Here is a 12,305-nt window from a genome sequence, read left to right on the forward strand (position 1 = left end):
TTGACAGATCTGTCTTCTGTTACTAGAGAAAGCATCAGAATGATGACAGAGGCATCCCTTTCCAGCCTTATTTAAACTACTACTCAGAGTATTTTAGTATGGATTGGGAACCTGAAAGCAGGTGTTGCATAATGATGCACAAATATGCAGTCACTGGTCTCTCTAAGCTGACAAAAAGAAATTTCATTTAAGACCCTATCTCCTCATGCGAATCAGAACCTGACAAGTAACTGTCCTCAGTGCTAACGTATCAGCAGAAAGCTCTGGTTGATATGAATAACAGGCCAATTGTCAAAGGATATCTCTACCATAGTAACCATCTTTGGCTTCAGTTTGACTATCTCATAGAGTATACCTCCATCACCACCTCCTAGGATTAGCACTTCTTTCCCAGTGTAGTCTTCCTTTCCACTGCCCATTATGGCTTGAGTATATGCCAGGTCACTTTCTGCCAGATCTGAATGGAAGGAAGAGAGAATTGGACAGAAATATTAAGTCTTCAGTTGTTCTCATTAACTGGTATTAATCCAGAGGTGATACAATACAGACAAAAGCAAGAGCATCTACAGAAACAACCTGGCTCTCAGAGACAGTACAAGTAATGAGATTTTTCTCAGAATCCCACACAGGATTTCTCCAGTTCTCCATGTGAACCCAACAAATGGTCACCTCAGCATTCGGAAATACTGTGTGCCAAAAGAAGCAAAGTAGGAGACCAAAACCATCAGTCTTTGTAACTTGATACTTCAGTGGCTTTTTATCTCAGACTAATCCTGAAAGAGACAGATCTGGAAATTTTTGAAAATACATCATGGACCCCAGCTAAAAAGAGCAAACCTAGCCTAGATGCACACCAGTGGATCCCTGCACAGAAACAAACATGACCATTAACACCCAGGTGCTGAAGGGCCCTGCAGCTTGCCTTCTGCCAGCATCAGCTTCAAAGCAGGCACTAACACTCCCAAGCTGCAATAACAGATCTGCACTACAAGGACCAAGCTTTGTGCAGCAGCACATCGTGGCATATCCTATCACTCTGCCTGGCAATCACCACCTCAGTTACGAGTGCACAATAACAACATGAGACAAAGCATTGTTTTAAAATCCCATGGAAGGGAAATAAGTAATGGCATACGTCCCTTTCTACAAGGCACATTGTCACAATGTTCAAGCAAAACCTCATCTCCACATTAAACTCTGATGAAAATTTCTGGCTAGAAGTACTGAGTACTACATTTGATGATTTCTAATACAATTCTATCTGGATTAGAAAATACCTTGCTAATGCATTCAGTAACAGTGCTTTTCAGCTGCCATCTGCACAGAACCCCTCTAGACAGTTGCAGAAAGCTAACTGAATGGTTAGAGGTACTTCCAATGATTTCAAAAAGCTGTAGTTCAATTTCTTAATTTCTCTGCCATCAGAGTGAAGATAGGTATTCTATCCCTGGGCAGCAACAGCCCTCATTTACCACAGTCAGTCCTTTTCCAACATAAGAACTAAGATTTTACAAAGCACAATCCTTTTGTTGCCTAGATTTTCTAGAAAACAGCAGTCTCCAGTTTTAAAAAAACAGTAGTCCACTTTCTTCTAAGTTTGCTTTCAAAAATACAAAGGTCAGCAGGCACAAAGTACAACACATGAAAACCCTCACATAAAGGTTGGGTTGCTATTTTGATTAACTTAAGAGTTCAGTTCTATTATTTTGAAGAAGAGTCAAAAGATGTTCACCAATAAAGCAGCTAAATGGTTTGAGATACAGCTGCCCTATACCTCACCAAGCAGGAAATTCCCTTAGAGAATCAAGGGAGCAGCAGGGTTACACATACACACATGCCAGCTCCCACTTCTTCGTATTTATTTAGAACTACATTGTGTTTTGAAGACTGACAAAGTAGCTTGTTTTGCTGTCAAAGAGAAGCTCTCAGAAGGTTGGACTGGCAACAAGAGGGAAAAGCTCATATAAAAGAATGAAGTAGAGCACGCTCTGCTACAGAACACCATCTATTCTCCTCAGCCACTTTCTGCAGCAAAGATACTAACTCTGGAAAAATAAATCTTTTCTTTTTCAACTCTAGATTTTACACTGGTCAGCCTGATTGACATCCTTAATATAAAGGAACAGATACACGTGTACATGCATAAACAGTTTCCAGCATCAGAACCATGACTCTTAGACATCTAATAAAACTGCCACATCAGGACAGAAAACAACACTTCTGACATTTTCACACCAGAGATCCTTAAATGAGATGGTACTTACTAACATCCCCACTGAGAATAAGAATATTCCCAAATTGTTTTGAATGCAGAATTTTAATATTCTGAAAAGGTGAATCTTCATCATAAACAACTTCATCTATGTCATATTCCACCAGGCGCCCATCAGCTGTGGGCCAGTATCTATCAATGACACCTCCTCTCAAAATGGCTGGCAACCTAGAAAGAAATAATATGAGTAAAAGATCACAAAAAATTGGAATGTTTATTTTTAAAAAAAATCCACTTTAAATATCCCATGGATTCACCATAATAAGTAATATTTACAAGAGGTATCTAAGAAAACTTGCTACATTTAACACTCAACAGATATAAGAAACCTACCAGCCATATGTTAAATATATATAAGTTGCTAAGGCACAGATAACTTAAATGATTCTTCTTTATGTACAACTTCTACAATGTACCTGTGAATTTCACTCTATTCAAAGAGATGGAATTCACATAACATACAAGCCTCTGTAGAAGAAACAGCTCATGATCAGAAAATAATACAAAAGCAGAATGCAGGCAAAACAAACAACAAAAAAATCTTCAGTTCAGTTAAGAATGCCATTTCTTTGAGATTAAGGGCATCTTACTCAGAAGCTGTACTGAGAGAGATTTTAATACATAGAGAAACAAAAAGTGAACTATTACAGTGTTTCAAACTGAGCTGGGTCAACCTGCAGTGCATAAGCACAATCCTTGATATCAGCAGATAGTCTGTATTACTTTTTAAAAGTGGTTCAAGCATCTGCAAAGACTGTTTTGGGTTTCTTGTTTGTGGGTTTTAGGGTTTAATTCCATAGAGATGTGTCTTGGTTCAAATCAGTATTTCACCTGTAAAGACAAACTATCTTTGAAATGACAGCAAATGATCAAAGGGATTGTGTTTAGGCAAAATGTGCAGACACAGAGTTCATCAGATCCCCCACATACACTTGAAAGAATTAAGGGGTTTTTTTTCCAGAGGAGGGTGTAGCAGAAGACCAGACAGAGACAAGCTGCTTCTCAATTCCCTAGTGATTCCCAGTCAACATTCCAGAAACACTTCCTACCCTCAGCGAGCCGCCAGATGGCGGCACAAAGTGGGAGCAAGAGCGACCCTTCCTTAGCTCAGAACAACAAAAAGGCACGAAAAAACTTCTCCAGCTACATTCACCCTACTGCAGCTGCGTGTGTGCAGCTGACACCAAAACGATGCAAAACAAATTTTAAAAAAAGGGAAAAACCAAAAACAAGCAAAAAAGGACGCTGAGGAGCATGTGACAAGATCCATGCCAGATACACTGTTCATCCTCTATACTACAGTAACCAAAAGATGTAGGTCACTTCAGGCAGATGTTTTCCTGACCTGTTTTTAAGAAATTCCTATCACAAGGATTCCACAAACTCCCTGTATCATTTCAGCATCAAAATAGCCTCAAAGCTTCTCCTCAGTAACACATATTGAGGAGATCAATCTATGAGATCATCTGTGTTCATACACTGTGCACCTTGTGAGCCTTTACCAGGTTGAAGTAAAAGCAAGATAACTACTGTTTTACATACAACTGTAAAACAAATAATATTCAAGTATAATACCACTTTTCATATTACTACCATTTTACTTGTGGTCTCAAACTTCAGATCTACTTTCTGCCATAATACTGCTTAACTGTTTTCCTATTTTGTAGTTTGTTCCTTGGTTTTACTGAGCCTTGCTGATTTTACACTTGCGTTTTACTTTTCTTAACCCATTTTCACTTCTACGGTCCTTCAAGCACCCACTGCATCTTCCACCATGGGCATGCCTACAGGAAGTGCTCTCTGGCTTCATGGTATCAGTCACTGCCAGATAGTCACCATGAAGACAACAACAACCCACATCCAGTATGAAAGTTACTTCAGCACCAGGCCAGGAGCCACAATTTGGGTCCCTAAAATTTAATATTCAGCCTTGAATTTAAATAATCCAAATTGACAGAGGGCTTACAAAGCCTCCATCCTTAAATTTTATAATAAAAGTTTGCTACAAAACATATCTATATTCTTGTCAGGTCCCTAAACCTAACATGCCCACAGTGAGCACCATGAGGCACACCAGAGGCAGAGATGTGAAAGAAAGAGCTGCAGGAAACCTTGTCAGGGTGGGGTCTCCTCTATTGGCTTGAGCTTCATTTTAGCTTTAAAGCTCAGCCCTGGTCCCTGTGCCAGAGCTGCAATGCAGCTCTATCCCACCTGCCCAAGTGTCTGGCCAATCCTTGACACCCAGCTCGCCCCCAAAGCTGCCTCAGTACTACAGCCCAGCCTGGCAGTCACAGGGATGGGTCTCACGCTGGTCACCATCACCAGCTCACCTTCTCCATGGGCTGTGGGATGTGGCCCATAGGGTACAGTTTATGCCTTGGCCTATTCCCCTGCCACCCTTGGCTGCCCAGCCCTTCCAGAGCAGTCTGTTCCCACTTCCAGGCTGCATTTTCTCTCACTATTTCATGCAATCATCACAAGAAACTAAAAAAATATCCCATCTGTATCTTCATACTCCAGGCTATTCACACATTACAGCAAAGCATAACTTGCTTATTATCTTTAGTAACTATGCAGACAAATCACATACAGAAGAAGAGGTACAAACTTACCGTTTCACCCTTTTTATGTTACCATGAAACAATTCTTTCATTCTTTCTTCTACTTTGTTTAGAAGCTGCAAAAAATAGCAAACATGAGGTAGAATTTGTAGATCATCACTTAACGTAAAATATCTGTTAAAATTAGTCTACCTGGAAGGCAATAAAACATAGCACCTGCTATGAAAAGGCTCTGAAATTAACACTAGAAGCCCAGGAGTAACTATCTTGCCTCCTCAGGCTGGTTACAAGCAAGACTGCCCATATTACAGCAGCTGTAATATGAGACCCAGTGCTTGCAAAAGAGCGTGTGCATTCATGCACTCCTGTGTGTACACAACTTCAACAGGTGTTACTGCTCCTCTTCAGTAATCCAGGTTTGAACTGACTTTAATATTTTTGATCTTTTACCAAGATAGACTTTGATCGACCTGAAAAAAAATAGGTGCTCCCCATGCAGTTAGATAATCCTAGTAAGCAGCACTCATACCTGATCAACTTCCTCTCTTCCTTTCATGTGATCATTGTAGCTCTGCAGATCCACCAACACTAATCCATGAGGATGAATTCTCAAATTGGCAAAACTACAACAGAGAGACAGTGATGACAAATTTATTATCAAAAATCAGAGTAAGGAAGTAAAATCTGAAAGAAGTTATATTAAAATTCAGAATGCATATGTTTTTTCCCCAGCATCTGTAACCATTGGCAGTGACAGCTCAAGTCTTCCTCTGCAAGGAAGAGCAAACAAAGTTGCAAGAACTTGCCTATCACTACACAACTAATAAAACCAGTAGGAAGCAAGGCAGTGAAACAGGGTGTTTGAGCCACAACAACCCTGGTACAATGAGAATACGCTGCTTGCTAGTCTCAGTTCTTTAAATAAGGCCTGCTGGAACAGGTGTGTTGGTTTGGTTTTGGTTTTTTAATTGAAAACAAGCCTTAAGAAAACAACTGGACATTTTCCTTTTCGCTTCTAGGGGTGTGTTTGTTTCATTTTGTGGGGAGGGTGGTTGGGGTTGGTTGTTTGGCTTCCTGCTGATTGGGTTTTTTTTAAACTTTTTATAGCAACTATTCAGAGACACTGATCACATTCAAAGCTGAGTAAAAATTTGTAAGTGGGAAACAATACACATCCTGGAGCAAACCACAGCTTTCACTGGCAAAGAAATTGCAGCAGTAAACTCTCATTGATGAATAGAGATGCAAAGTCAACATAACTCCTACTGTGTATTTACTACAGGAACATTTCAAGACTGAAGAGCAAGGCTTCACCATGCTACACAAATGAGGTGAACAAACAATGAATCTTGGAGAACTTGCAAGAAACAAAACAAGAGCTAAGGGCAGTGTGGAAGGACACAAGAAGAGAGGGTAGCAGAGGCAATATCCGTCCCACTCTAGGGAGGAGAGAATACAAAAAGAAACAGAAAGGCTACAAGTGGACTACATAAAGGAAATGGAGGGGAAAAACCATACACCAGAAAAACGGAGCAGAAGAGGGGATGAGAACAGAAATGGCTAAACAAAGGAAGAATGGTATTCAGGGATAGAAATGCACTAGTACAACACAGAAACCTCAGATAAAGCTGTATCATTCTCTGAATGCTCTTTTCTTTGCCTGTCTGCTCTTATCACCCCACTCAGCCCCAGAGGAAAACACAGACTAGCTCTTGTTGTGACAATAAGTTTACATGACCTCCCATCTTCCCACCACTCCCACCTTTGTCTCTTCCACAGCTCCTTTTGCAAACTGTCAGCCTAATATGAACACCACCTCTCCCATGGTGCTGGGAACTTCAGCCCTTAGGTGCAGTCAGAAATAAAACCCTTATTATTCTGTTTTATCTGAAGACAACTTTTGGTAACTGTAAAATGATCAAATTATGAAACTGACTGAAGCAATTTAAGAATAAAAACACCCTTGCTGGCTTTGGAACAGCAGTGATCTGCAGCTCTCATGTGTTACTACTGTCACCCAGTTCTCTTCAGAGGATAGGCCTGGGAAGCCTGAGACTTTCCTCAAGACTCTGCACACAGGTCTTGCTTCCAGGAAGGAAAGGTGTTTCTATTTAACACACAGGCACACCCAGAGCCCACAGACTGTCACCACCTTGGAGCAACGCTCCCTCCACCCCACAGCTTCCCCACTAGGTGTCCTCCGACACAGGTTTTTGATGAGGGAACACAAAAGCCTACCAGGATTCTGTTTACACGATGGGTTGGGTTTTTTTAAAGGAGAGAAAGACAAAAGAGCAGAACTCAGAAGGTGGAAGTACTGGTCACTCCAGCAGGTTTTGGACACAACCATTCACAGTGAAAAGGGTAAATTCCATACGCCCTCAGAGCTGTGGAACTACAGACAGAAATACATAAATGCAGTTCATATGACAGCTCTGTAATTTGATTCCTTGAAAACTGGCACAGTGTCAAATATTTTCACTGTTAGAAAAACTTTTTATCAGTTCATTTCCATATTCCAGGAGTTGTTGTTGGCACAAATAAGCAACAGATTTCATTATCCCATGATTTGAGTTCTCTTTTAAATTAATTTCCTCCAAGAATCACATAGCTGTCATAAGATTTGACAGCTGACATCTTCACTTCCCCTTTGACTCCATGAGAGGATGTTCCTGCCTCTGCTTTGAGGTAGGAGGCAAACAGAGGCAGAGAGGAGAGTTGCTCTGAAAGTATAGCCACACAACTTCAGATTTGTAAGTGATGTGATGGCATTAGAATACAGTGACAATAGCACTGCAGAAACATCATTCTTTTTATCAAATTGTCATCTCTACCAGAATAGTAGGGTCCTGACACCTGGGGAAAGGGGGAAGAGATGAAAGGCAGCAGGCTGTGTAATGAGACAAAAATTCAAGTTCCAAGTTTCTGGCTGATATTCTCCACTAGTTTATGGTAAAAAAAACCTGAATGAAATTCATAATTCTCAACAGTAATACAGGTCCAGGTTGGTTACACCTTGGCTATAAGTTATCTGGATGAAAACAAACACCTAAAACAAGCTAAGATGCCTGTAAAGATTTAAACATGCAGCCAACAGTACAAGTGTACTCAAAAAAGTGAGCAGTCCAGTATTAAGTAGTATTAAGGCAGCAGTGGTGGGCCAAAGCTGAACCCACAAAAGACTTACTAGCTTCAATCAGCAAATAGCAAAGGCTATGCTGGCTTTTGTCACTTTACATTTGTCTGCTTGGCAGAACATATATGAATGCAGGCTTTTATTAGCAGCAGCTCTTTTAATATGTGGAGGAAGGTTCTTTAAAACAATGATATAGCTTCCATTTTCTACCTATGCAAATACAAGAAAGATTACTTTAGAATGAGGGGAAAAATAAAGTTTGCTTCAAAATTAGGCCCTCCTGTCTCATCTTTCTGAAAAATATAATTCCTGTTTTAAAAAATAAACCACTTGCCACACTTTTGGTGTGTGCTTGCATGTAATTTCATAAAAGTAGTGAGGGGGAAAAAAAAGGCTCAGTGAGGAGGTATCCTCTTCCTTTCCATCTGGCAAGGAAATCTGCATCTGAAAAGCAGCCCCCACTACAATAAGGCTCCACTCTTTGCTGCACCTGCGTATCTGTCACATCCTCCAGTGCAGTACTCAAGCTTTTTGTGCTTGTATGCAAACAAGCATCAACTACAGAAACAATTCTATTCAGTGCTGCATCTTACCACCTGATCATCAGGAAACATCAGATGTCAACAAAATTCCAAACCCCACAAATCCAGAAGTAACTGCTGGAAACAGAACTAGGAAGCAAAGATCTAACCCAAAATGTGTATCATCCTACCTTACTTACTTGCACTGAGGAGGAAGAAGCATTGCAATCTCACGTATCCAAGAAAGGATTTCCCAGCACCACACACCCAGAGAATAAAGCTGGATAGACGTACAGGTACCTACAAACTCCTATTTATCCATCAAAGCTCTGATCTGCTGACTAACTTTGAGTCACTATAAAATAGAATAGTTCAAGTATTTCAAAAACAGCTTGCCATTAAAAGTATCACCTGTCAAACAACTCAATGAGAAAGGAAATAAAAATCTGTTAATACTAGGAAAATATAAAATTTATAAAAAAGGCACGACATTGTTTCCCTAAAACATAGTCTTTTTTAAGTGTTCTTCATCTTAATTACGAAGTACTTCAGGGACCTTAAGGAACTAGGCAATCACATTTCTTCATTATACCATCATTCCAGTTCTCTTCTTACAGAATAGGAAAATTAAACCAATGACAGAGTAGCTGCCGCTGATTCCTACCAACTCCTTCCTATTCTTCAGTCCATTTCTATACTCTGGGTAACTCCACAGGCAACTACAACATTTTAGCCTGTAACAAAGAGCTGAAGAATGTTCATCCCACTCCTTTAAAATATGCTGACTAGCACACAGAGTGGTTAGCAAAAGCCTAACAAAGAAAAGAAAAAAGTAAACACACTCCCCCCTCCCTTCACAGTGTTAACATATTCATCAGCATCTCTGTGATCTACAAACCAAATTCAACTGGGTAAAGCTTACACTGTTGTGAACAGTGAAGTCAAATGCCAGTAGGATTATACTTCTCTAAACAAGAATTCAGAAACTGAAGTTAAAAATGGGTATGTGTATAGGGGAAGTCAAAGATTTTCTAGAAGACACTCTTCTACTGTAGAAACAATGACTTAAGTTTCAGGTTTGGGGGGCTCTGTGAAGGTAGAACATGACAAAAGAGGGAGCATAGTTGCACAAAGGAAAAAAAAAGTCCCTCATAGCTCTACGCAGTGTAACAAAAGACTACTTGCACACAAGCAGTAAAGACATTAAAACAAAGTATTAGTTGATATCAATTTCCAAAGATTAACTTCACTGATTTTTTTTCCTTAACCTAGATTTAACACTTCTCAATCTGTTGAAATATACTAGGCACTATACAAAGTACTGTATACATTAAATAAGACAAAAACTTCACATTTTTTTAAACCTAACTTTTAACAGTTTAGTCCAAGATAGTGACATTTCAGTAAAAGCATGCTGCTTAATGTGACCCTAAAACCATCCTGGAAGCAATCTAAAAACATGCAGCTCAGAAAAATGAGACTGCTGGGGCCCCAAAACTCAAGAGATCCAGCTCCACTCTGGCACATGCTACTGTTTCCCAAGCAGTGTTTGGGCAAGGGGGTTGGCAAAGCAGAGAGGAATTGCATCCATCACCACTTCAGAGGAGAACATGAGTGGCTCAAGAGAGCCATTTCCTGCTCCACTCTAGAGCCTTGTGTTGACAACTCCATTAGTAAAGGTTTTCAGCTGAACCTCCCTCAATTAGGTTCTCTGTCAGAATAAATCACAAAGTAAATGGACCAGGTAGAGTTGCCACATATGACTTTTGCTTGCTTAGCTTTGGACAAAGGAGAAGAGGGATCTGTTGCTTCGGTAATGACTATAGGAAAGCGCATCTTAATCCCCGAATCAGCTCCAATTCGTTCAACCAGCAAAGTCCTTCATGGGGCTGCTCACATGGTATCTTCATCAGAGATGACGTTTTGTCAAAAGCAGCACCCACAATTCCACCATCTGCAGCACAGGGCTCCCTGCAGGTTATGGGGGTTATCTCAGCAAACTGTGGAGTGTAGACACTGTTTAGCAACATGTTACTATCTCATCTTAAATATTTTTCCCAGGGATTAGTACCCAGCTTGTTACATCAACCACACATCTTTGTTTTGCAATGTCTCAGTCACCTTTGGCTGGCTAAAAACATGTTTGTGTGCACATGCTCCCAAAACCCTTACTCACATACAGCACCCACTCCATCTCTCCTTCTAGGGAACTTGTGACAAGTGGCAGCCAGCCATCCTTACAAGAGCTGCTCATGACATACCTACCCCTCCATCACAATTCTTTTTTTCCATGTTTTACTACAAGCTGCTGGGGGAAATGAAGTACACTGTTTTGCAGGGAAAGAGGAAGAATCTGCATGCCCTGGCTACTTTCTGCCTAGTTGCATCAGGTAATACTTTTACGCTAACTAAAAATGGATGATATTTTAGGGCACTAAGATTAAGTGCAGACAAACTTGCTGGTATTAAAATAAAGCCTATTTAGTTAGTATGAAATCCTCCATATGCTCATCAGTTCAGTCTTACAACTTGTGAAATGTGTTTGTTTTGCAAGGTTTTTTAACTGTCCAGTCTGTTGAGTTTTATGGGTTTACAACCTCATTTGTTTAAGTTAACTGAAACTACATCAAACAGAAATACAAACAAACTGCACTAACAGAAATACACTGTTTGGGGCTACCTTAAAAAAAAATATTCAGGCTTTTTCTATAACCAGAGGAAACAAAACTGCTGAGGTCCCAAAACACAGAAAGTTGTCCTGCACACATGTTCCCCAATTGGGAGCTTAATGGGTCTGGCAATGGACAAAAAATACTGTCTGTAATGGAGTTAAAGTAAATTGTCAAGCTGAAGTGAGCCATTTTCGAGGAAGATAAATCCAGTATGCACCAGAGTTCAGACAGCAATGAATATACCAAGAGAGCAGTAACCATTCTTTATTAATTATCATTTAACACTGCACCATTAAAAAAAATGTTCACTTTGCAAGTGCCACATTTGAGAAGGTAACTGAAATATACAAAAACTTCCCAGAGCACGATTGAGAATGATAAACATAGAACTACTCATATCCTCTTACTTGTTACCTTAGTTTGGATCCCAAGAAACCCCCTACAAAAAAATCCCAATCAAACAAAAACAACCCACCAAACAAAACAAATCCAACCAGCAAAAACAAAAAAACAAGCAACTCCAAAGCAGCAACTGCCACAATGATGTCCAGAACAGGTAACTGAACAACTGCAAAGGAAGTAAGTGCAATAAAATCATGGTAGTTACTTATAAATAAACCAGATTAACGTATACCATAATCAACTAACCCTCACACTGTGAAGCAGCATGAGGAAATAAAGTGAATGTAGTTTTGTTTTTCAATTTGTCCCAGCAGTCTCAGCTTTTTTGTCACTAATGACACCAACCACCCTTACATGCTGTTAATTACTTCAGAAGCTGCTTGAGAATTTGCAGCATATAAAGGCATGTAAATACAGACAGACACAAAGCAGTCATTGTTCACATGCTAAGGTTAGACTCCAACATGTTTAGACATATTTAATGGTCAGAAAAATTACAAATACATTGAATTGACTGGAGCTGTCCTGCATCTGAAAGGACTAGTGCTGAGACCAAGGCACCATTCTATGGGACAGACCAGACTGATCAGTTCAACCTTCTGATATCCAAACTGCAAGATGACATAGTCCAGATTATGAAAAAGATTCTGCTTTATCATAGCTACCTCATACACAAGGCTGATAAAAGGACAGCTTACCCTGTCAACACTACAGGAGGTCCAATAGATGGAAAAATAGATA

At 40.0% G+C, this 12,305-nt stretch overlaps 1 protein-coding gene across 1 annotated transcript in view; it reads right to left on the reverse strand.

The window, feature by feature from the left end:
* The window catches only part of SMS (spermine synthase), a 42,265-nt gene that overhangs the window by 14,482 nt on the left and 15,478 nt on the right, over positions 1-12,305 (reverse strand). The window contains exons 3-6 of the mRNA XM_068999520.1: positions 5,363-5,456; positions 4,885-4,949; positions 2,265-2,440; positions 301-457 (exon numbers count right to left, since the gene is read on the reverse strand). Of these exons, the coding sequence (XP_068855621.1) occupies positions 301-457; positions 2,265-2,440; positions 4,885-4,949; positions 5,363-5,456 (492 nt within the window). The remainder of the gene's footprint in view (positions 1-300; positions 458-2,264; positions 2,441-4,884; positions 4,950-5,362; positions 5,457-12,305) is intronic.

The sequence above is a fragment of the Aphelocoma coerulescens genome, chromosome 1 (assembly GCF_041296385.1).
Source record: "Aphelocoma coerulescens isolate FSJ_1873_10779 chromosome 1, UR_Acoe_1.0, whole genome shotgun sequence".
NCBI lineage: Eukaryota > Metazoa > Chordata > Aves > Passeriformes > Corvidae > Aphelocoma > Aphelocoma coerulescens.